Source organism: Callospermophilus lateralis, chromosome 11, assembly GCF_048772815.1.
Source record: "Callospermophilus lateralis isolate mCalLat2 chromosome 11, mCalLat2.hap1, whole genome shotgun sequence".
Lineage (NCBI taxonomy): Eukaryota > Metazoa > Chordata > Mammalia > Rodentia > Sciuridae > Callospermophilus > Callospermophilus lateralis.
The window spans coordinates 43,610,048-43,636,151 of NC_135315.1; the positions used below are offsets into that span (position 1 = coordinate 43,610,048).

A 26,104-nucleotide genomic window follows, 5' to 3' on the forward strand; every position below is an offset into this window, starting at 1 on the left:
CAGAAATATTTTAGGTCGGCATTTTAAAAACATTAAAAATGGTTTTACTTTTTGTTTCTCTTAAAATTTTAGCCAGATGTCCCCGAGGTCACACAGCTTTAAAAGTTGGAATTCAAGCCCAGGGACTCTAATTGTATTGCTTCTGCAGTACTGCACTGCCCCTCAGGATGATTTTGATTATATCTGCTTCATGAGATTGCATGATGTTAATTGTGCAAGGGCTGTGTAAACTGTGAGGCATTGTTTATAAGCAGAACATAATGAATGTTGTAAGATTAAGGAAAGTAAATACTAAAGGAGAAAGAGATTGGAAATCCTTTTATATTCTCAATATGCATTTCTTAAATAGAATTTGAAGTATTTTTTGATGCTAGAATAGTCTTAGTGAAATGAAATTCTATGGACCATGAAATGAAATTCTATGAATCAATGGACCATGACTGCATTTGAAAAATAAGACGACTGTGGTCATACTTAAGTGACCTTTATAAGCAGTGATTTTTATCTCAAAAGTTTTTTGTATAGTTCTATGTAGATTAAAATTATCCAATTTCTAATTAAGTAATGATCACATATAACATCCGAGTGGAATAATATGATAGATTCTGGGTCTTCAAGGATTTGACACTAATTTTCTTAACTGTTTTTGGACCCTAATGATTCATGATATAAGTTTTGTTGAGATATAAACTTGTAAGTATATGCTGTGGAGATGGTATTAAGGATGAAGTTGCTTGGCTGATGTGTGAGCCTCACCCATTTGGAAAGCAGCATTTACACTTCAGCTTTACGTTTAGCTTCATTTTTGCTGCTTATTGTTATTTACTTGGTAATTACCATGAAGTGATTTATGTATACATGTACATATTCTTTGTGAAATATTACAATCTCAAGGAGAAAACATCATTTAAAAGCTGGGTGTGTTGGTGCACATCTGTAATCTCAGTAACTTGGGAGACCAAGGCAGGAGGATCATGAGTTCAAGGCCAGCCCCTGCAATTTAGGAAGACCCTAAGCAACTTACTGAGACACTATCTCAAAAAAGAGCTGGGAATGTGGTTCAGTGGTTAAGTGTCCCAAGTTTAATCCTCAGATCCAAAAAAAAAAAAAAAAGATAATGAAAGTGAAGTGGCCCTCAGGCAGCAATTGCTCTGAAGTAGAAAAATGGGAATTATATGGCAGAAATCATATGCAATATTATTAGCCACAAACTTTGAAATATGAAAATATCTTGATATACCTCTCATCTATACTAAGAGTCAAGAGAATTGGACTTGTAGCTTATGAGAAGTGGTAGCATATGATTATTTTATCAAATATCTATCATTCTGCCAGGCCTGGTGGCACATACCTACAATCCCAGTGACTCAGGAGGCTGTGGCAGGAGGATCACAAGTTTGAGGCCAGCCTCAGCAATTTAGTGAGGCCCTCAGCAACTTACTGAGACACTGTCTCAAAATAAAAAGGCTGGGGATGTGGCTCAGTAGTTAAGAAACCACTGGGTTCAATTCCCAGTATGCACCCCCCCCCCAAATAAAAAGGCTATCATTCCACTTATGGGATGTTTTAAGATGACATATCATACATAGCTTCATTTGTCTCAGGTGGTACAATTGCCTGCCATATTTAAATAGATGGCTAAGCAGAATGACCTAATTAGGAACGTTCCTACAGAATCTTCAGTTAGCACATAGCTTTGTTAAACAATAAGACTTGGGTTGGAGGTGCTCTGTCATAGGAATTTTCTCTCCCCAGAATTTTCTCTTCCTCCTCTGGAAACTTATTAGGGTTATTTCAGTATTAACCCTGTTTGATATTTTATTAATGCAAGAAATGACAGTTCCTCATTTATTCATGCATTTATCAAGCATTTACAGTCTACTGTGTGCTGGATACTAAGCTAAACTCTGGGGAATCAAAGATGAATCAGACTTAGTCTTTTTTTTTTTTTTTAAAGAGAGAGAGGGAATTTTAATTTTTTTTTTTTTTTTTTTTTTTTAGTTTTCAGTGGACACAACATCTTTGTATATAGTGCTGAGGATCGAACCTGGGCCACACGCATGCCAGGCAAGCACACTACCGCTTGAGCCACATCCCCAGCCCCAAATCAGACTTAGTCTTTATTCCTGCAAGCTCATTTTGGTTAGCGAAATTGTAAACAAATAAGTATGATAATCTGTGAGACATTTCATTTTTAAAAGAATTAAATGAGATAATGTATGTAAAGAAAACTTTGTAAGCTTTACTAATTTATTTTTATTCCAGCTCATAACACAGTGTCTGGCGTACCTTAAATACTTGTTATTTTCCCGAATGAACTAATAAAGAGTAGAGTTAAGAGAATGTAACATTATAGTGTAAAGAGGAATTCAATTCAGAGTCTAGTTGGGATTGAGGAGACTTCACAATGACAGGACTTTTGAGCTGGACTTTGAAATACATGTAAGTCATTTATTATGAAAATTAAGAGATTTCCAAGGGGACATGGTTGTGAGGTATTTAAGTGCCTTGATCTTGATCAAGGGTATATCTGTAATAAGCTTATATAATTTACAAGTTGTTTTTGTTTACATTATCTCTTTTGAGCCTTATGCCAATTTCATGAGTTGAGTTCATGTAGCCAAGTGCTCCAGTTTTCCCCAGAACCCAAGTTCCAGTCAAGAGAAAAAGTATAGTTCCATTTTCATTTATGTGGAGGAGATTAGCTTGTACTGAATGATACATTAAGGAACTCTTACTTTTTTAAAGAGGTTTCAGAAACAAATGAAATGAAGGGCTAAAATAAAAAATACTGATAATACCAAATGCTGACCAGGATGTGGAGCTATAGAAACTCTCATTACTGGTGGGAATATAAAATGGTACAAACACTTTAGAAGATAGTTTGGCATTTTCTTAAAAAGCTGAATGTAAGCTAGGCATGGTGGTCCACACCTGCAATCCCAGCTACTTGGGAGGCTGAAGCCAGAGGATCACAAGTTCAAGGCCAACCTGGTCAATTTAGTGAGACCTTGTCTCAAAATAAGCTAAAGGGCTGGTGATGTAGATTAACTTGCACAAGGCCCTGGGTTAATTCACTGGGGGAAAAAAATTAAAAAGAGTTGAATATAGTATTTTCATAACATTTCAGCAGTCATGCTCCTAATCATCAAATGAGTTGGAAACTTACACCTACAAACACTTGCAGGTGAGTATTTGTAGCAACTTTATTCATAAGTGAATGGAAAAACAAATTGTAGCACATCTATATAGTATTGTTTAAAAGTAAGCTATCAAGTGCCAAAAAGACTTGGAACTTTAAAATACATAAAAGAAGCCAATCTGTGGCTGGAGTTGTGGCTCAGTGGTAGAGTACTTGCCTACCTTGCATGAGGCACTGGGTTTGAACCTCAGCACCAGATAAATGTAAAATAAAGATATTGTGTCCACCTAAAACTAAAAAATAAATATTTTTTTAAAAAGAAGCCAATCTGAAAAGGTCACATTTTATAGAATTCCAGCTAATTGTTTATAAGATTCTGGAAAAAGCAAAAGATTAGCAATTGCAAGGGGTTTGGGATGGGAAGGGGAGGAAAAAATGAATAGGTGGAACATAGATATTTAGCCAGTTAAACTATTGTATATAATACTGTAATAGTGGATACATGATAATATGCAGTTGTCAAAACCCATAGAATTGTTGAGTACAAAAGTGAACACTAATGCAAACCAGGGACTTTTGTTAATAACATACCAATAATATATTCATCAGTTATAACAAATGTACCCTAATGCAAGATGTTGATAATAGGTGAGAGAGAATGGGTGTATGGGAGCTCTGTACCCTCTGTACTTTTTGCTTAACATTTCTGTAAACCTACAACTAATTCTGAAAAATAAGTTTGTTAAAAAAGAAAAGTAAGAAATGGCTTTCCAAGATCTCTCTGTTAATGATTTACCTTCATTTTTCTTTTTTCTCTTTTTCAACTGGGTAGAATTCTGAGTCAGGTGCTTAACTTTTTGTCACTAGGTAACTTCATGGGATTATAGGACAGATTTCCTATGCTACATTAACCCTGATAAAAGCTAGTAAAGATATTCCTTTGTTTACTTAGACTGTAGGAAAATATGCCCATCTATTAATATAATTGGTAAAAAAAATTACAGATAGTTTCTACTTTCATCTTTGTTTTTCTGTATTTTCCAAATGTTATGTGTAAAATAAAAATATATTAGCATTCAAACAGCATATATATATAGCTTTCTGTAGCTTAATTGATTGTTAGTCCCCCCCCCCCATGGTGTTGAGGATTGAACTAAGCACTAAGCAATATCCACACCCCTCAGCATATTTTAAGAGAAATTTACATAGAAATAAAAATGACATAGTCCTAAAAGTCTCTTTGGTTAACTGAATGAGACTGCAGCACCACAGTGCATGAAATAGATGATCTGATTGGTCAGTTACTGCAGATTATCAATTATTGCAGCTTACAGAGGGATTGGTTCTTAAATTTTATTTATTATGTTTGTTTTCATATTTCCTTGCTTGCTCATTTACATGTCTATTTACTTATTCACCTGCCCTTTTAAAAGAATTCTGATTAGATGTTATCTAAAGTAATTTCACCAAGTTCTTACATTTTGTTGGTTTAAATTGCTTTACAATATATGCTTATAATCACATTTTTACTCTTAAAACATGCATTTTTCTGGAGTTTTGGGGGGAATGAATAATTTTTTAAAAAATAAAATTATTTAAATGTGGCTTTAGTAATTCCTCAGTGCATAATTGGTGATGAAATTTAGCTCATTGTTTTCAGCTTGTTTAAATTGGTCTTGAGAGAAACTTGTTCCTTAATTACAGGCTCTAGATGACTTTACAGAATGCCTCTGGGCTGTTATGAAATACTGTTTTAAGAAGGATAATGCCTCTTGATTGTACCTTTTTTATATCCCAAAGGAAAGCAATTTTAAATTCAATTTTTACTGGATTATGCCATCTTTATGGAGCCACTCTGTTGTTGAATTGTATCCCTACAAAGTCCAGGGTGCTTTCTAATGAATGGGGTTTATTCAGTTTATTTGGTCTTAGCCAAATGAATAAGGACTTGAAGATTTGGGACAGTTGAGAATAAGTTTAAAAATCACTGGCCTTCTATCTTCTGTGAAATTCTTATGTATGACTATTTTAACTCTAGTGTGCTGCATGCATGATGAGTGGTTAGGATAGTGTATCTTCTTCCTGTAAAACACAAATCAGTCTGAGAATGACTCCTGAATATTAGTGTATGTTATTTTGAAATATGCTTTACAGTATATTTTAGGACTAAAAGAAAGATGATTAATATTTAAGGAGATTTGAAAGGAGAAAAAAATCCTTCCTCTGTAGGGCAGGATATTTGCTGGTAGAATTTTAGTTTCCCTTGGGTTGTTTTCTTTTTTTAGGTTAATGCAGTAAACACTGTTTTCTTTGTAGTTCAGATGGTGCTATAAAGTTACTATATTTGAGTATAAATTGTCAAATCTGTTTCAATGTATCCTTTTAAGAAAACCTATATGAAAATCAGATTTTGTATACAGAAAATAGACATTATTTTTGCTTTATAAAACTTTTTATTTGATTCATGTAAATACAAAATGGCTTTATTATCTTTAAAATATTATTTAAATTAGCCAAAATGTCATTTGCAGAAAGCTACCTCTTAAGGAAAGTATTTACACATAAAACAAGGGTTATATTTGTATGCCACAAGAACCTCAAAGAGTTTCCTTTACATATAACAATGTAGAAAGCTGTCCTTTTTTTTTAAAGAGAGAGAGAGAGAGATTTTAATATTTATTTTTTAGTTTTCGGTGGACACAGCATCTTTGTTTGTATGTGGTGCTGAGGATCGAACCTGGGCTGCACGCATCCCAGGTGAGCGCGCTACCGCTTGAGCCACATCCCCAGCCCGAAAGCTGTCCTTAGTAGTCATTTCAACCTTACTTTTTTCAGGAACATTCTTTGAATGCAAAATTAATTTGTTTATTTTCTAACTACAGTAGTTAGGCTAGTTTATTAGTTACCAAACTTTAGCTCTGACTTTATGGTTGAGAATAGGTTCAAGAGAAATATTATTAAACCTTCAAATCTGTGGAAAGCAGATAATAAAGTGTATCTTGCTGGCTTTCTGGTGATTGGTGCTAAATACTTGGCTTTGTAATTTTACATTTCTTTCCAGGCATTCACTGAGTTAGGTAGAAATGTATTTCCACAGAATAGTTTTTGAGTTTTTCTAAATGCTGCTTCACATTGTATGCTACTTAAGGTATGTAGCTTTGTATTCTATCTAATTGGCATTGAGTTTTTATGGTTGTTGTTTGATACTTTGTTCAGTACTTTTGCTTTTGAATTTTTGATTTCTTATTTTGACTATGGATTTGCATGCAATTGTAAGAAATAATACAGGGAAATCCCATATATTCTTTAACAGTTTCCTCCAGTGGTAGCATCTTGTAAAATTATAATACAGTATTACAACCCAGATATTGACATTGATATAATCAAAATATGAAGCACTTCTTTTATCACAAGGATCCCTTATTTGCCCTTTATAAACATAAGTACTTATTTCCCTTCCTCCTTCTACCATCCTCATTAGGCTTTGACAAGCATTATTCTTTATTACTATAATTTTGTCATTTTAAGAATGTTACTTATGTGTGGAATCATACAGTTCATAACCTTTCAAGATTGCTTTTTTTTTTTGTTTTTGTTTTTGTTTTATTGAAGTCTTGCTATGTTGTCCAGGCTGGCCTCAAGTGATCCTTATGCCTCAGGCTCTGGAGTAATAAGATTGACTTTTCATTCAGCATAATTCTCTGGGTATTGATCCAGGTTGTCACTTGTATTAATGGCCTCCCCTCCACCTTTTTAAAAATATTTTTTTTAGTTGTAGATGGACACAATACCTTTATTTTATTTATTTTTATGTAAAGCTGAGGATCGAATCTCACATGTACTAGGCAAGCCCTTTACCCATGAACTACAACCCCATCCCCTCCCATCCCCTTTTTTATTACTGGGTAGTATTTCATGGTATGGATGTACTATGGTTTGAGTAACTATTCATCCATTGAAGGACATCTAGGTTGTTTCTTGCTTTTGACTCTTATGAATAAAGTTGCTATAAATATCGGTGTCAGTTTTTGTGTAACATAAGTTTTCATTTCTCAGATAAACACCCAGGAGTTTGTTTTTTGGGGTCACAATGTTGTTGCATGTTTAGTTTTTTAAGCTAGTTTCTAAACTACAAAACTGTTTTTCAGAGTGACTGCATACATTTTACAGTTCCATTAGTAATATATGAATGATCCAGTTTTACACATTCCCATCAACATTTGGTGATCTTACCTATTTTTTTATTTTAGCTATTGTGACAAGTGTGTAGTGATACCTCATTGTAGTTTGCATTGCCCTAATGGCTAATGATATAGAACAGCTTTCTGTGTGCTTGCTGTTTGCATGTGCCATTCAGTGAAATGTCTTCATGTCTTTTACCCATTTTCTATGTGAATTGTTTTTATTTTAACCATAATATTCTAAGTTACTAATCTTTGATCACCTGTGGTTTGCAAATATTTTCTCTAAGTTTCTTTTCATCCTCTTAGCAAGGTCTTTGTGTGATTCTTGCTAGAGTAGAAATGAGAGATACTTTAGAAGTAGGGAAAAACTGGGACTGATTGTGGAGAAGGAAAGAGGGAGAGAGAACTGTCTTTTACTGAAACAGCAAAAGCCAAATCTCAGAAGTCAATCTGCTTCAGTTTGAATCCTGGCTGCGCCCCATAACTGTGATTTCCTGTCTCTAGGCCTCAATTTCCTTATTTGTAAATGAAGAGAATGGTAGAATCAGTCTCCTAGGGCTGTTATGAGGATTAAGTTAAAACAGTCATTTAGGAGAGGACATGGCTCCTTATAAGCACTTATAAGAATTAACTGTTATTATTCTTAACAAAATTAGTAAATTAATAGATTGCTCTCACACACTTAATTTAAAAGTCTATTTCATTGATTTTTATCTTCATTGAGGCTATTAGCACAAAACTAGTTTGTTGAGCTTGGCAATAGAATTCTTATTTTTGTATTATACTGTCTGTATTTTGAAATATCTTACTTTTTATGCCTTTTAATGTACTAAGAAGCCCTGATGAGGACATTCAGCCAAACCTTTGTGTTGAACAAGGAGTTATTAACCTAAGTTAATCACCCTATTTTCGCCATTCTGCCAGGACAGCTCTTGGTCTGTGTGTTGCCTGTCTCCATTTAAGGTCTATAGTGGTGGCCTTATTTTTGTAGCCACTGTGTGACCCAGTACCCTTCAGGGGCAGTTTTGTACACATTTGTAAAAGAATAAATGCATAGATTTCAACAGAATAGGAAATTATATGGAAATTTGTGTCAGCTTTATGCTTGGATTTAGAATTAATCCCTAGTTATTGAGAAATTACCATAATGAGCCAAAAAACACTCAGTGCTTACTACATGACACATACTGATATAATCATTACATATATGAACTCTTTTAATTCTCTGAATAAATAGGGTTTATTAATGTTGCCACTTTACAGATAAGAAAATTGAGACACAGAGAAACCTGCCTAATATCAACTAATAAGTGGGAAAACCAGCATTTAAACTGCCATACAGCACACAGTCTGGCTTTTAACCACCCTTTGTAATTTTTAAAATTTTTAATCACAGGATTTTTACAAGGTATTTAGGCTCTTTTTTTTTGCTGGTACCAGACGTTGAACCCAGGAGCACTTAACCACTGAGCCACATTCCCACCCAGCTCTTTTAATGTTTTTTGAGACAGGGTCTCACTAAGTTGCTTAGGGCCTTGCTAGGTTGCTGGGGCTGGCATTGAACTTGCAATCTTCCTGCCTCAGCAGCCTCCCAAACCAGTACCATGCCTGGCTATTTATGACATCTTGGTTCCTTTATTCATGCAGTAACTTGAGTTTCCTATTCCATTTTATAATTAAGCTTTAACTTATTATTTTAGAGAATAAACTTAAAAATTCTTTAGGAAAGAGTAGCTGGGGAAAAAACATACAATATTTGCATGCCCATTGTGTATCTTGCACTGTGCCAAATGAATATAGACCTCATTTGAAAGTTTGTTTTCCTACTTTCCACTAAAAAGTTGCACCTCTACCAAATTAAGCTACCTATAAATTCCTCCCTAATATTACTTTTTTTGTTTTTCTTTCTTTTTAGTGTGTGATGCATAAAAGCATACAGATTACAGATATATATTTGCTGTCTTTAGTCACATTCTTACATTCTGAAGTTTAGTAAGCTGAGGCTTGGTTCAGTTTCCAAAACAACTCTTTCACAAAAATGGAAGGAACTTTAAGATGTAAATAATTACTATATACGTTACTGGAGTTCTAGGCCAGAGGCCTGACTCTGGGGTCCCAACAAACCATGTCCAGCCACTTGCCCCTCCCCCTCCAAAAAAAAAAAAAAAAACCAAAAACCGAAAAAACAGAAAAGATAATGGTGAAAAGCAAGAAAAGAACTTTAGTCACTACATTGGAAGACAAAGTGAGATCCAGCATCTCAGCCCTGAGTTTAAATAGAGGAAGAATTGGGGTAGGAAGCAAGAGATGTGCATAATTAAACAGCGTATATATAATTTTTAGTTGTTGTGGTACTGAGAATTGAACTCAGTGTCTCACACATGCTAGGCAGGTACTCCACCACTGACCCACAACCTAATTAAGCAATCTTGATCAGACTATGGTCTAGATGATCATTCTCTCAGTTCTGGTTCTGTGAAGTGACTCTGGAGGAGTTCTTTATTGCCTGAAGGGTGTTAGTTCCACTTTGTTGCTGGGGATGTTTATCAGACCTGTGGTCCATCCAGGAAGGGGACAAGAAACTTCTAGGTACCTTTCTAAGGGTCTGATGCCATAAAAGCTGGTAGCCCCTGAAAATCTCATCTTAGTCATCAAGGGGGATATGATAGGTTAATTAATTTTAGGACTAATAAGTCTTATTTGGATGAATGCTTCTTAAATGTTTCACATTCCTACATGCAGAGCTGACCAGGAACCTGAAAACAAATATAAAATGAAGGCACAGATGCCAAGTTCTGTCCTGTTTTTAGTTACCCAGTAGGCATCAGCAGGTCTAAGTAAAGGGCACTGCTTTTAGCAGAGGCAACCTTTTAAGCCCCTGTTGCTCTTACAGGCATCAGAACTGTATTTGTTTATCCTGTCTGAACCAGTTGGTTGTAATTGTTAAGATTTGAATAGATGGTGGTGACGATTTGGAGTTATCTAGACTAAAGAACAACTTCTTTTTTTTTTTTTTTTTTTTAAAGAGAGAGAGAGAGAGAGAAAATTTTTAATATTTATTTTTAGTTTTCGGTGGACACAACATCTTTGTTTGTATGTGGTGCTGAAGATCGAACCCGGGCCGCACGCATGCCAGTCGAGCGTGCTACCGCTTGAGCCACATCCCCAGCCCACTAAAGAACTTCTATTTCTTTATTCTGACACTAAAATCATTCTGATTTAGCCAGGCTTGGACACGCATGCTTGTACTCCTGGTGACTCAGGAGACTGAGGTAGGAGATCTAGACCAACTTCAGTAACTTAGCAAGACACAGTCTCAAAATAAAAACATAAAAAATAAATTTAAAAGGACTGAGGATGTAGCTCAGTACTAGAGCACCCCTGGGTTCAATCCCCACACACAAAAATTGTTCTGACTTTAACAAACAGGTATCTACTGTGGGAAAATATTTAAGCTATTAAAAGTAAAATATACATTATATCCATGTGGGTAAGTTAATTTCAGAGTCTAGAATTTTCTTCAGATACTTTTAAAAAATCTAGGTATTTTTACATATGGCTGAAAAGTTGATCTACAAATGTAGAAAAATTAAGTACAAGTTTTAAATATGTATTTATTTAATAATTCCAGGATTTGAATTTCTTTCTTTCTTTTCTTTTTAGCTCAGATCGTCTAATAGAAGAAACAATAAGGTAGGAATAATTTTTTTGTTTTACTTTGTTGGTGTGTGTTTGCACATAACTTTTAATGAACAGATTAAGTTAACTCTACTAACTAAAGTGAAAGTCAAGTCATCCTCCTTAAAGATGAGAATTTTACTAGATAGTAATGTGTATACTGTGACCTTCCGTTAAAAAGATATTTGAAGCCCAAAACATTTATTTCCATAATTATTGGAATTAGGCTATTTAACATAGGTTATTTTTCCAGTTAATTCTTGCTTAATATTTTTATTTTCATTTTTAATAGAAAACAATCTTGAACATAATCTGATTGTTTTACCACTTAAATAACCATGGTTTCTGTTACAGCAGGTATAGAAAATCTACTACAGTAATATTTAATATTATCTATAATACCATTGAACTAGTTTCTTGCTTAAATTAAGAAACATTTGTTAGTTTGAATTGATTGTCTCAAGTTTGAAATTTTTATATATTTTATGATAGTAAAAAAGTAATGACTAGATATGGTTTCTATGCTTTAGAATTAAGCAGTGTGGTGAAGCACTGCTTTTCAGGAAAAGGTAGAATAAAGTATGTGACAACTATAAACATTTTTTAAAATTATTTTTTAGCTGTAGTTGGACACAGTGCCTTTATTTTACTTATTTTTTTATGTGTGCTGAGGATCGAACCCAATGCCTCGCATGTACTAGGCAAGCACTCTACCACTGAGCCACAACCCAGCCCCAACCATAAACATTTGTATTTTTTATGGGCTCTGATCCCGCTCTAAAGTGCTTTGCATGCACGTTTTATTTAATCCTCTCAAATAGCCCATGATACAGACACTGTATCCAGAACAAACAAGAAACTAAGTAGTTTGCCCATCATCATATAACTAATAGATACTGTTGAGGATACAAATGTAGAGCAAATGCTGTATATAAACCATTGTTATACTTTCCACCTTGTAGAAAGAATTCAAACTTTGGAGTATGATTTGGTTTGAAACCTAGCCATGCTAATTGATTTCTGTTCTTAGATAAGTTGTTTTAACTTCTTGGAACTTTTGTAAACCAAGAAATCATAAATGAGATTAAAATAAAAGCAAAAGCAGCTTTTATTTGGGCACAGGGTAGATTTGCAGATTGGTAACACAGGTTCAATTAGAAACCAAACAAGTGTTCCATCAAAGGAAAAGAGGACTGGATTTTTAAAGGAAAAAAAAAGAAATAATGTTCAAGTTTAACTTGTTTTGAACTTTTGTTGTTTTTTTATACGGTTCTACATATGGAACCTAGGACCTTGCACATGCTAAGCAAGTACTCTACTACCTAATCTGAGCAGGGTTTTCATGAAATTATCTACTTGTCAACTGAAATATTTTCTTTATAACTCCTTCCCTTTCTCAGCACATGATGTGCATGTATTAATAGATGCACAAAGGAAAGATATGTCAGATCCATTCTACTGTCTTTCCTATTTCCATTCCCCCTCTCTTCCCTTCATTCACCTTTTTTTTTTTTTTTTAAGAGAGAGAGAGAGAGAATTTTAATATTTATTTTTTAGTTTTCGGCGGACATAGCATCTTTGTTTGTATGTGGTGCTAAGGATTGAACCTGGGCCGCACGCATGCCAGGCAAGCGCGCTACCGCTTGAGCCACATCCCCAGCCCCCTTCATTCACCTTTGTCTGACCACATTTTGCCCAGATTTCTTAAAGTTTCCCTGTATTTATTTTCCTTTTTTTCTTCCTTTTATTTCTCTTTCTGCCTGATCTTCTAGGACAGGGGTACCTTAACTAAGTTTTTAGCTACACTCTAGCCCCTGAACAATTTTTTCATCAACCCTATTAATTACATAAATTGTTTTTATTATTGATTTATTTTTAGTTGTAGATGAACACAATACCTTTATTTTTTTTATGTGATGCTGAAGATTGAACCTAGTGCCTCACATGTGCTAGGCAAGCACTCTACCACTGAGCTACAACCCCAGGACACATAATTGTTTTGAATGAATTGTTTGGTGCTGAGGGTTTGTTCATACACTGAAATATTAGTTAGCTGTTGGGGCCTGTTATAAAGGGGTTAGCTGGCAAGTCAGCAGAAGTCCCAGGATTGGAAACTATTCTTTCCAAATAGCATTCTTTATCTGGAAGTTAAAGAAAGAATAACTTCTTGTTTCTGACACAAATTAGAGACTGACAAGAGGCCAGAGAAGTTTTACTCTCTTGACCAAACTAGCCATTTTAATTTTTATTTCTATTTATTTTGTTATCTGTTTAAATCAAAGATTGATATAATAATCTGCCCTGAGAGATTGGTATAAAGATTAATAATATGAGAAAAATGCCTTGTACTGTGCCTGGCTGTAGGTAATCTACAAGTGGTACCTGTGTTAAATACTAATCTTTTTTTTACCTATTATTTTGATATCATTTCAAATTTCAGGAAAGTTCCAGAATACAGCAGATTTCATATACCATTTACCAACATTCCCCAGACATTAACATTTTCCCAAATTCTCTTTTACAGTTTATTTTCTAAGTTGCAGGCATGGTGCCTCTTTATTCCTAAATATTTCAATATTCATTTCTTAAGTATTATATCAATAGGGACTCGTGAATTCTTACTTTTTATGTTACTATCATTATTTAATAATATTAATACATTATCATCTCTTATTATAATATGCTTTAATCATATTCTTGAAGTTTTATATAAATTGTATGCACTGCGTCTTCAATCTGAACAGAGTTTTCACAAAATTGCCTACTTGTCAACTGAAATATTTCTCTTGTAACACCTTCTCTTTTATCAGCACATGAAGTCTGACTGCATTTTACCCAGATTTCTTTACTTAAAAGTTCCCTGTATTTCTTTTTCTTTTTTCTTCCTTTTTTTCTCTCTTTCTTTCTGCCTGATCTTCTAAGACAGGGATACCTTAATTAAGTTTTTAGTTTAGAGCTGGCCTATTTAAGGGTTGGTAACATGAGTATAAAAATTTGGAGTTCGGGGCTGGGGATGTGGCTCAAGCGGTAGCGCACTCGCCTGGAATGCGTGCGGCCCGGGTTCGATCCTCAGCACCACATACAAACAGAGATGTTGTGCCCGCCAATAACTAAAAAATAAATATTAAAAAAAAAAAATTTGGAGTTCCTCAATGGATAGGAACACTTGAGAACCATTGAATCCCTGCTACTATTAGTTTTATAGTTAAAACAATGCTACTTCATCTTTCATTTTAATATTATCTGTTATTTTAAAATATGATAGTTATCACTGAATATAAAGTTAGTTATGATTACATGTAGGTAATATAAAATTTAAGTTCAAGTAATTATTTTTGTACAGTCCATATGTCAAAATTTACCTTTTCTTTTTGGAGATACATATTTAAACTGTTGTACAACTGAATATAGATATTGTCATCGATTTATTAAAAAGAACTAACATTTTAAAATTCATAAATTTGTTTATCTTTGAATTTATAACTAGTATTATTTATTATTAAAAAATTAGTAACTGAGTTTAGTTCACAGAACAAGTGAGAATGTTGAAGTTCCAGTAAGGACATCAATGATTTATTATTTTAAAAGCATTATATATTATTTTGGAGCTTATATTTCACCTCTTAAGTATTTGACCCTTGATATAATAGCCTAGATTTCACTCAACTCCAAATTATGGAATGAGATGGGAAAGTATGTCTACATATACTTTATGTGATACTGGAAATCATGCATATTCTACAAGGTAATCACTTAATATATGATGATAATATTCATTCTCCAAGGAATACAGAGTGCTTTGTGGAAATTATTTTTTAATTTCTATCCACTTGCAAGTCAAAGTGCATGGGAGATAGTGATAGTCCCAATTTCAATAATAGATATATATGATTCAGAGGTTGACCTAAGAATACTCAATATAGGTTTGAAGGCCCTTACTGTAATTTCAAACAGATTTTTTGCAGTTTTCATTTTGGCTTCTTTCATTTTTTTCTGATCATCTGTGCTTATTTTATTTTCTTTTTTTCCCCCTTTTGATACCAGGGATTGAACCCAGAGGAGCTTTACCATTTAGCCACATTCCCAGCCGTTTTTATATTTTGAGACAGGATCTCGCTAAGTTACTCAGGGCTTCGCTAAGTTGCTGAGGCTGGCAACAGCAAGCTCCTAAGCAACTCAGTGAGACTCTGTCTCAAAATAAAATACAAAATAGGGCTGGGGATGTGGCTCAGTGATTTGAGTGCCCCTGAGTTCAATCCCTGGTCTTGAACTTGTCATCCTCCTTTCTCAGCCTCCCAGGTTGCTGGGATACAAGCATTCACTACTGTGCCTGGCTCATCAGTCCTTTCAAAAGTGTTCTCTGATATCTCTCCTATGAACCTAGCCTTCATTGTCTTTTTGGATAGTGCCACACAGTGGCTTGGATTTCTGGAATCTTCATGAGACTCTGCATGACTTTCATCACTTCTCTGCTCTTCTGAGGGGGACTGGCACTTACAGAACCATCAGCTGGTTCTTCATCCCTATGAATACTGAGTCTGAGTGCACTTTGCATTCATAGAGCTTGCTCACAGCCTTGACAGGATCATTTCCTTGACCAGAATCCTGGAGATGTCTTTCTGGTTCATCTCAGCAGCATCTTTCATAGATTGTTTCACTTTTGGGGGGGGGGGTTAGATACCAGGGATTGAACTCGGGGGCACTCAACTACTGAACTACATCCCCAGCCCTATTTTGTATTTTATTTAGAGACAGGGTCTCACTGAGTTGCTTAGTGCCTCTCTGTCGTTGCTGAGACTGGCTTTGAACTCTCAATCCTCCTGCCTCAGCCTCCTGAGCTGCTGGGATTAGAGGCAATGCACCCCTGCACCTGGCTTCACTCTCCCTACCCCACCCCCTATATATCTCTCTTATTTGCCTGTTACTAATTCTCATTTCCTTTCTTTTCTTCAACGACCATTTATTGACCAACATTTTGGGAGGCTTCTGCTGTTTTTTTGTTCCCTGAGGTCACTGGCTTTGATGGGATGTTTTAGTGTGTTTGTTGTGTTTTTTAACTATTCTAAAATACTTCAGTAAATCTCTTTACACAGTTTTGTTTGTTTTTTGCCTTCTCTAATCTTGAAATTAAAGTTTTGGTTCATATGTCATTTGTGTAGAGTACTCCCTCTAGTATCTCACTTTAATAAGATACTTGGTAGACAGGTATGGTAGCACATACCTATAATCCCAGCGACTCAAGAGGCTGAGGATTATGGCTCAGTAATAGAGCACTTGCCTAACATGTTTGAGGCACTGTGTTCAATTCTCATCACCTCATTCAAAAATAATAATAATAAGTAAATAAGGTATTGTGTCCATCTACAACTAAAAAATAAAATAAAAAAGCCTGGGGATATTGCTCAGTGGTTAAACTCCCCTGGGTTCAATCCCTGGTACAGAAAAGAAAAAAAAAAAATAAAAGACACCTGGTAGTCTATTCTCTGAGATTTCACTTGGTTCCACTGCCTAAAAATGTGTTCATCAGCTCTTGGATAGACCAGGCCATTAGAGACCTAAGCAGTGGCATCCAGCTGGTGATGGAAGGCCTAGCAGTGTATCCCTTAGGGCTGAGCATCTCACCAGCTGTTAGGCTGTATGCTCTCTGCTTATAAGTCTGTCTGTGTGGATAGCACTGCTTTCCCAACTACAGGAACTAGGAGCAATTCAGTCCATCCCTGCAGCCCCTGTATGTGCAGAACTGTAGTCTTTACTGTCTAGGTTCCTTAAGAAGCAAAGAAACCTGAGTCTTTATACAAGGATCGAAGAAAAATCTAGGTTTCCCTGCCATTGCTTCCTTAGTTCTCTCCTCACTTGAGAAAGTATCGCCCTCCACCTGGCTTTCTGTCCTGGAGATCTCAAGGCAACTTGGGGCCCAAGGTGGACTCTTCCTAGCATGTCTGCTTTTGTTCTAGTGTATTTCATGGAGGAAGATGGGTAGGAGATGGGATCAGGAATTTGTACTCTGCCATCTTCCCAGAATCTCAGTCTTTGTTCTTTTTTACTTTCTGTTTTTTAATGTTTCGGATATTTTCAGAATTGCTTCACAGTATTCCATTTCCTATAGCTTTTGATAATGTCAATATCTAAAGCATTCACCTGTGTATTACATATCAAAATGGATATTCACCTTGCCCTCTAGAATTCTAATGTGCATGCATATAAGACAGAAAAGTAATCCTGGAAATGCTAGTGAAAAAATATTAACTTTGATTTATTTATTTATTTTTTGTGTGTGTACTAGGAATTGAACTCAGGGCAGTCAACCACTGAGCTCCATCGCCAGGCCATTTTGTATTTTATTTAGAGACAGGGTCTCACTGAGTTGCTTAGCACCTTGCTTTTGCTTGAGGCTGGCTTTGAACTCTTGATCCTCCTGTTTCAGCCTCCTGAGTTGCTGGGATCAAAGGCATGCACCACCACACCCAGCTTAACTCGGATTCTTTTAAATAGTACATCAAAGTAGTCATGTGGAAGAGATACAATTTACAAAGAGTGGCTTTTGCCCTTTTTTCAGTCATAGTCAATCTGGGACCTTTGTCAGCTGGTGTGAAACCCAGCATAATGTTGCTTGTATGTCCCAAAATCTGCCTAGTGTTTCTCAAGTAGAATTTGGAAATAATTTGTGCATAACTTGAGGGCTGGTTGTATATGAATATGTGCTTTGAGTTCTATTTTTATGGTTGTAATTCTCTGCTTCCCTCTCAACAGTTTTCCTGATTAACAATATTTTAGCAGTTGGATCCATTCAAAACTATTTTAAGAAGCTTTATGTGATTTGTTAATATCTTACTTCATTTGTTACTTTGAAGAAATGACTTGCTGCCTTACACAAAAAGACATCATTGGATTGCAGTGGGGTCATTCAGAAAAAGGACAATGGAAAGTGGTTTGGGAAAGTGCTTTTCCCACTTGTTGCTTTGAGTGATGATGTTGTTCACTAAAGTTTCCCATTCACTGTTAGGGTGTGATGAATCTATGCAGAGTAACATTAAATGCCAATTTAATTGTTTCTTTTTTCCCTCCTTAAAGCATTGCTATGGCAACGAAAGAAAATATGACTTCACAGAGAGGAATGTTAAAGTCAATTCACAGCAAAATGAACACTTTGGCCAGTATCCTTTTTGAAAGTTTGAAATCTGCTTTGTGGGGTGGACGGAAGAGTACACCTGTTCTTCTTTTTTTTTTTTGCAGGTGGGCAGTGGGAGGTAACTGACATCAGTAGAGCCTCTCAGTAATTACACAGGACAAATACTTTCTAATTTGTGAAAGTTCATGCTGAAAGTATCACCTGGGTTTAGTGCTAGTAAATTTAGGGGGAGAAAAACCTGAATTTTAAAATTGTTCACAAAATTATCTTTACATTTAAATGTACTGAATCTATGGTAGGACTCCATAATATACACTATTATTATCTAAACATCATGAATTATATTTTTTTATCCAGTTTGGAGAATGAGTCAGTGTTAGATGCTTAGAAGAAGATAGCCATATACTCAGATGAGTTGTAACTGCTGATAGAAGTGTTGTGACTCTGCATGCACAAGTTGAATTCCAGGATAAGTGCCCAACTTATTTATTGTGACCTCTACTTCTTAAATTATTCAGTTTCCCAATTTCAGATTAATTATACTTCCAAGAAGCCCAGTAGGGAAACTGAGAAGCCTACCACTTAGAAGCGCTTTACTTACTCTCAGAGAAGACAAGCCTTAGGGAAAAAAATCTTTCTTTTCCAAAAATTGTGGAGAAGACCTGTAATTTTCAAAGGTTGAGTATATTCTAGTCCTAGATAATTCAAGGTCACTTCTACCTATTTAAGATCATGAATACTTATTTGCTTAAGGAAAAGGATATCTTAGAGTTTATTGTTACTTTTTAATCTTCATTGGATTTTTTTCTTGTTACCCTAGCATAAACTGCACATTCAAAATTGTTTATTATTTATATGATGCTATATACTGTTACATGCATTATTTTATCATCAGCATAAAAGAGAAAATGCAGAAATTATTATTGTTTTGAAAATGAAGAATTAGGCTTAGAAAAGTAGCTTGGCCCAGGTCTACAGTTAGTAAAGAACAAATTAGAGATTCAAATTTTAAGTTCCCATTGCATTTTCCATGAAATCCTGGTGTCCTTTTTTTTTTTTTTGGTTGGGGGTACTAGAGATTGAACCCAGGGGCATTTTACCATAGAGCCATATCCCCAGCCCTTATTTTTTATTTTGAGACCAGGTATCACTAAGTTACTTAGGGCCTTGCTAAGTTACCAAGACTGGCCTCGAGCTTCAGATCTTCCTATGTCCACGGGTTCTTGCGTTTCTGGGATTATAGGCATGAGCTACCACACTCAGCCCTAGTGTCCTTCTTAAACGATGAACTTGGTTGTCAGCAAGTAAGTTTGTTTTGGGTGAAACCACTGAAACTTTTAAATGGAAGTGGAGGTTGGATAGCTGGATTACTTGTAATACTCACTAAAACCTGTCTAAATTGTCCATTAGAATTTGTCCCCATTGTTCTTCATGCCTTCTTCTCTAGTCTGAATGTCTTTCTTCTCTATTGGACCCTAAGTTCTCTTAAGATAATAAAGTATCCCAAAGCCCAGAATAGTGTCTGGTACAGATGAGCAACCCAGGAATTTTATACTTCATTCTAGAATAGCAAAAAACAATCAAACAAAATGGTGTGAGTTGTCAGGACACCGTAGAGTAGCAACAGAAACCTAATTCAGACTGACTTAAAGAGAAAAGAGAGGAATTAACTATAAATTATTAACTATAAATTCCAGAGTTAGAGTTTGGTTTCAGACATGTTGGATTCACAAGCTCAGATTTTATCATCAGAAATCTGCCTTTTCTCTTTTTTTTTTTTTTTACCTTCCCTTCCCCTCTCATAACTCAGCCTTCTTCTGTTAATATGCCAGGATTTTTTGTAGTTGGGTTTAATTAAGTCTTCCTTAGCCTACTATTATAATGGATAAAATTACTCTCAGGCAGGCATTTCCTTATGATGATACAGATGACTCTTAACACCAAATCAAAAGATTGGGGAAAATAATGTCCTTTCTAACAGCTGTCACAAAAGCCCCAATGAGGACTGTGGTTTCCCCAGCTTGAATTACTGCTCTTTTCTAACCCAGTCATTGGCCAAGGGAAGGAATTGTCTTACCAATTCTGAGTTTGTATGCACTCCTCTGACTTTTGTTGTTGGTTGTGGTGGTACCAAGGGATTGAACTCAGGGGCATTTGACCACTGAACCCCTTCCCCAGCCCTATTTTGTATTTTATTTAGAGACAGGATCTCACTGAGTTGCTTAGCGCCTCGCTATTGCTGAGGCTGGCTTTGAACCCATGATCCTCCTCCCTCACAGCCTCCTGAGCCGCTGGGATTACAGGTGTGTGCCACTGCACCCAACATTATATGTACTCTTGATGGCAGAGGGCAGGGTCAGCCCCACCTTATTACATGCACTGAACTAGATTATTATAGGAAAGAGGGGTGATTTCTAAAGGTAAACTGGGAAAAACTATGTCTACTATAGACAGTTTCCTGAAATCAAAAATATACCATAATCTCAATGAATTTGTTTATCATTATTTAACTAAAAAAAAAAATTAAGCATTTTCTCTCTGAAATTTTTTACCTTGTAAAAAAGATTTTATGACTTCAGTACATGTTTCCTTTTATACATCTTTAAAACCATTTCTTCCAATTGTATTTTTTCTTTAATTCAAAAATACATTAATGCCTATAGTATGTATTCTATAGACATTGAAGAAATTTCAGGATTAGAAGACATGATTATATAGCATGTAGACTATATATGTACATAAATGTAATCCATGATCAGAGTCATTTTGTTACACGAAAAACACAGTAAAAATTCTCAAGGAGCGGGGATTATTCCAGATCTCTAGTAGCCTTGGTGGGTTGTGTCATTGGTTTTCCTGAACTTGATATAATACCTCTGATAAACAAAGAGGATTCCTCTGTATTGTCAGAAACCATTGCCAGAAATACAAAACAGTTTGGGCGCTTTGGTCAACAACATACAAACAAGTAAGAGTATGACGATAAGTTGAAATACTAAGTAAAATATAACTATTATAAAACCCCCCAAATTGAAAATTTCTCATCTTTCTTAATGTTCTCTAAATAGACAAGAGCATTTTAACCCATTTTCTGCCTATATTGCTGTAAAGTAAATTTTAAATTTTAAATAATTTACCAAATATCTAATTATATAGACCCCAAGATTGGCTTCAATCAGCTGCTTGAATGCAAGAATAGTTATTTCTCTGTGGAGAAAGGATCAGGTTTTCTTCAAAATCCGCAGGCAGAACTTCCCAGTCTCCTGAAAGAAGACAGCAAGGTGCAACAGGAGAGAGGAAAAGTGGGGAGTGGGATGAGGGAGGGGAGGTGGTAGCTCCTCCATACTAGCTTCTGCCCTGACCTAAGCTTGGCAGGAATCCCATTGTACACGAGAACACTCATTATTTTCTTTTTCTATTTTTTTTTCCTTTTTATTATTCTCATTTGTATGTTAGACATAAGACTGGCAGTACTGTACTCCCCTGACCTGTTGTTATTGTTGTTGGTACCAGGGATTGAACTCCAGGGCACTCGACCACTGAGCCACTTCCCCGCTCCTATTTTCTATTTTATTTAGAGACAGGGTGTCACTGAGGTGCTTAGCGCCTTTGTCTCAGTTTTGGAATATGTGTTTGCTAAAGACTCCCTGAGTATGATTCCCCCCTTGTTTCCTCTCATCATTTCTTCTTTCTGGACTCCACTCATGGCTATTATTTCAATTCCTGTGACTTTTCAACAAAGAGACTTCTTTCAAATATGACCTTAATAAAGATTTCCCAAAGATCGTTTTCCTGCTGTGAACAGCCTGATCCAGAGGATCAATCTTAGGAAGCGGCGAGACTCCCTCATCCTAGGTGGTGTGATTGGTGTCTGCACTATCCTATTGCTGCTGTATGCTTTCCATTGATGGGACATCTCCATGGACTCTTGACGACCACCACTTTCACGCCCTGATCTGGAATAAGGAAAAGTAGGAAGAAGTTGACCGTCCTGACAATTAATCTGACCACCAGATGAATTCAAACTAATAGTATGGCTCTGTGACATGGTCAGGTCGTACTAAAGCCACAGATTTTTCTGTGCTATCTTTTCTAACACACATTTCCCCATTTTTTAGTTTAAAAAAAAAAAAAAGAAAAAGGGGGGATTTAGTTACTTTTGTCTCCCTCGAGGTAAGTAAACCAATCAAAAACAGAACTTCCGTGCTTCAGTGACAGTGCTGAATCTGTGGACAAGCCAGATCTTACAGCTGGATTCTTCAAAATGCCAGGTTTCTCTGCGTCCAAAGACTGCTTTTCTTTCAGCCACCTGATTAGGTTGTGAATAAAAATAATTCTTGTTCTTTTATCTAACACTCAAGATGAGAAATCACAAGTCTTTCCTTGATAATCTGGGCTATAGATTCCTATCTCTGTCCCCAGTTTTTTTTAATATATATTCAAGGAAAACTCCATTTTTTCACAGACTCTTTTGAGATGCTGATAAGCCAACAACAGCATGTTTGAGGTTGTCTGAAATGGAGAACACAGCAAAAAAGCTTTTGTGTTTTCTTTTTTAAAATTCTGAGTACACTGACTATATTGCTGGAAAAACATTGAGAATGACAGACCTTTTTTTTTTTTTTAAAGTAAGTTGCTTTACTTTTTTGGGTTTTTTTCTTCCACTACAAGATAATGAAATCTACAACTACTACTATAAAATAATGAAACCTTAATTCTACCATGATGAAAGAGAGAAACTAATAGCCAATGTCTGTAACACCCCCAATTTTTCCCTATTATGTCAGCATTAACACTGGTAACTGGAGGCAGGGGCACTGCTCAATTTTCAGTGAGATTTATTCGACAAAGTACAAAAAGACATTCAGAAGTCACTATCCAGATAATCCTTTTGTAAATGCTCCACAACTTAGGAGCAAAAGTTCAACAACTGCTGGGGACATAGCTCAGTTGGTAGGGTGTTTGCCTCATATGCAAAAAGCCCTGGGTTCAATCCCCAGCACCACCAAAAAAAAAAAAAAAAAAAAAAGTTCAACAACTACTGCCTGATGTGTCAGGAATTCTGTGTTCTGTGAAAATCTATTCATTCCAAATCTCTTAATCTTTTCCAGACATCCAGAGAATGATTTCACTGTCAAAGGTGCCTGTGACAGAATCTGTCTAACTGCACCTATCTTCTATTACCGTATCTGGACAGTGACAGAAATGTAAACTACTCACCAGAATTCTTTCCCAGATTAACCATTTCTCAGTTTCTGTAAATTCATTATGTATCTTACTGAACTACCAGGTAGTTTAAAGACTTCTAACATCTACACTCCTTACTGAGAGAAGGCTGCTGCTCTTCCCCGTTGAAATTTACCATGATGTTTATATCATCTTCAGACTGTGCCACAGGGAAGGAGGACATTAGCTTGTCATTCTTCACTATGGTGTGTATATGCTGCTGTTCAGGTGGACTTGATGAACTGCCTCGTGGGTAGATTTAACATCGGACTGGCTGAGAGATTTATCATTCTGGTGTCAAAGTTTTATTACATTCTGGGTATGAAGGGCATTTGATATATTTTTCTTAACTGTGGGGTTTATTTTTATAAATATGGGTTGACTGATCAGTTCATTGACTGGGGATGCCCTTAAAAGAAAGTTAAGTTTTCCCATTGTGAACCTTAAAGGATCGGGGAAGTAAGTTCATTTGTTAAACTCTCTTTTGGGAAAACAAAACTTCTCTCCCCTGAAACTATTATCTTTGATTTTTCAAAGGGCCTTGATTGGTGGTTGTGCCTCAGTTAGAATTTGTGGGACCTTGGTTGCTATATAGTTGGAATTTATAAAATCTGAAGTATCATAAATAAAGTTATTTATTTAATTATGCTACCAGTCTTTTTTACTGGTCTAATTACTTGGTTCATTCATTAAAGTTGATTGTGTGAGAGTAAAAGTAAGACACAGCTAATCTAGCTTGCTGCAGCTGATGGCTGAGGAGCCTTTCCAGGACGGTTGTGCTTATACGAAGTAAAAGAATTATGTCGATTATTTTCTTTATGAAAATAAAGAAACTAGTTCTTCCAAGGAAGTTGAAAAAGTTTGGTGTAGATGTTGGTGTCAGATGGGTCTGACTAACCTCCCAGTGCTGTCACCCATAGTGAGGTGCCCCAGGTAGCTAGGAGAGTGAATACATGGATAGAAGAGTGCTCTTGCCTTCCCCTTCAGTTCCTGCCTTCGCTTGCAGAAAGGAAATGGAGATATGTTCCTTGTAGAAAGGATCTTAATTTGGATCCTGAAACTGCTGATTTGAATTTCAGTCTTATGCCATTTAAACTTTTCTCTCTTTCTTTCTTTTCTTTTTTTTTTTTTAAGTCATCTTGCTTTTCTCCCCCTTTTCGCTGTCTTCCTTACAGGGCAGTTGCTAGAGTCAGGAGCCAACAGCTAGTTACTTATTAAAGCCAGTCAATCTCAGGTGAGGTCAGAAGGAATTTCCTATTTCTGGTCCCGGTGAAATGTTGCCTCTTAGGAAGGTTTTGCTCCTTTGGCCATTGTCTTGTATAAGTCTTTCCATTTTGGATCTTTTTACTAACCATTCAAAACTTCATTTCATTAAAAAATGTGAAAAACAATGGCAACAAAAAGGCAAAAATGTTCAGTGTATTTTTCTTTTATTTCTTTCCTTTTTAAAAAAGATGGGGTTTTGCTAAGTTCCCCAGGCTTGTCTCATACTTGCAGTCCTCCTGCCTTGGCCTCCTGAGAAGTTGGAATTATAAGCATGTGCCACTATGCCTGGTTCAGAATGGCATATTTCTTAAGATTTTTTTTAATGTATATTGATGACCTTAGTGAAAATATTTAACTTATTGCTCAAGTTCAAGTTCAAGCTCAGATACCCAAGTACTACGGATTATCCATCCTGGAAATGTCCACATTCTTTTTGTTATTATTAATGATGCTGGAGGACTCCCTGTAACCTGCATTGCTCACTTTTTAATTTTTTCAATGTTGAAAAGGGCTTTCCTTCTCCACTATTCCTTTTCTTTTACTAAAATTCAGTTTCTAAGATAATGGCTTTTTCCATACTGCCCCATACTCAGACCAAACGTTCGAGTAAACTCCTGAGAAAGGAGACAGATGAGGAGACACCTTGAGGGTACTTTTTGTACCTGGGGCCAAATAATATTTACTTAGTTCTCTCATTTTGGCTGTGAACACATCTGAAGAGAATAAAAAGACATTTACTAGGCCTTTTGATACAAAACTCAGCCCCTGTGAAATTGACGTACCTTACATTTTCATTCCCCCCGCCCATGAATTTTATGTTTCACTGTTAATCATCCCAACTTGATGGAAATGACTTTTAGGAACTTGTGTTTCCTCATTAGCTAGATATAATTTCTGGAAATTGATTTGAGTTTTCTAACTTGTAATATTAAAGTAAGCTGTTGAGGATAAATGACCATGTCCAGTGTTACCCTGAGTTTGGTGGCAAATCTAACTAAAGAACAAATGGATTCTGCTCAGATTACAATGACTGTTTCATTCTCCTTTTAGACCAGAAGTTATGTAGCCTGGTCTCCAAAATGATGCATAACTTTTCATCATCTTAACAAACTAATCTTGTTTATTCCTTAATAAATCTATATACCCTAAAGTTTCATAGAGAGAAAGAAAATGAGGAAGGAACAAGTAAATTTTAAGAATGTTTATTGGGTAAAAAGCTGAGACAAAGCTGAGCCATGTCTTAAGGGATCTTTCTCATTTTCTTTGTATCTAACCTAAGATCTGATGTTAGTATCAAATTATTTCATCCATTTCCATCCTGTTTGCTCTTTGAGAGGGGGGAAATCAATTCCAATTACACTTTACTATGATGGAAGATGTTTTCTCATGAAAAATGCCAATACAGATTTTTAAAAATCTGTTCTTTTCCAAATGCACTTTCTAATTTTTTGCTTTTAAAATAGCTTCTTGGAACCAATT

The 26,104-nt window shown here is 35.7% G+C and overlaps 1 protein-coding gene and 1 non-coding gene across 5 annotated transcripts in view; both read left to right on the forward strand.

Annotated features, from left to right (window-relative positions):
- Positions 1-25,750, forward strand: part of Gosr1 (golgi SNAP receptor complex member 1) — a 45,623-nt gene extending 19,873 nt beyond the window's left edge. For all 4 annotated transcript variants that reach the window (XM_076869875.1, XM_076869876.1, XM_076869878.1 and 1 more), the window contains exons 7-9: positions 10,990-11,019; positions 18,076-18,158; positions 21,917-25,750. In XM_076869875.1, the coding sequence (XP_076725990.1) occupies positions 10,990-11,019; positions 18,076-18,158; positions 21,917-22,041 (238 nt within the window). In that variant the 3' untranslated portion in view covers positions 22,042-25,750. The remainder of the gene's footprint in view (positions 1-10,989; positions 11,020-18,075; positions 18,159-21,916) is intronic.
- Trnam-cau (transfer RNA methionine (anticodon CAU)) lies at positions 23,069-23,141 on the forward strand. The gene has a single exon. It is a non-coding gene; the product is annotated as a tRNA-Met (tRNA).
- Positions 25,751-26,104: the final 354 nt, after the last annotated feature.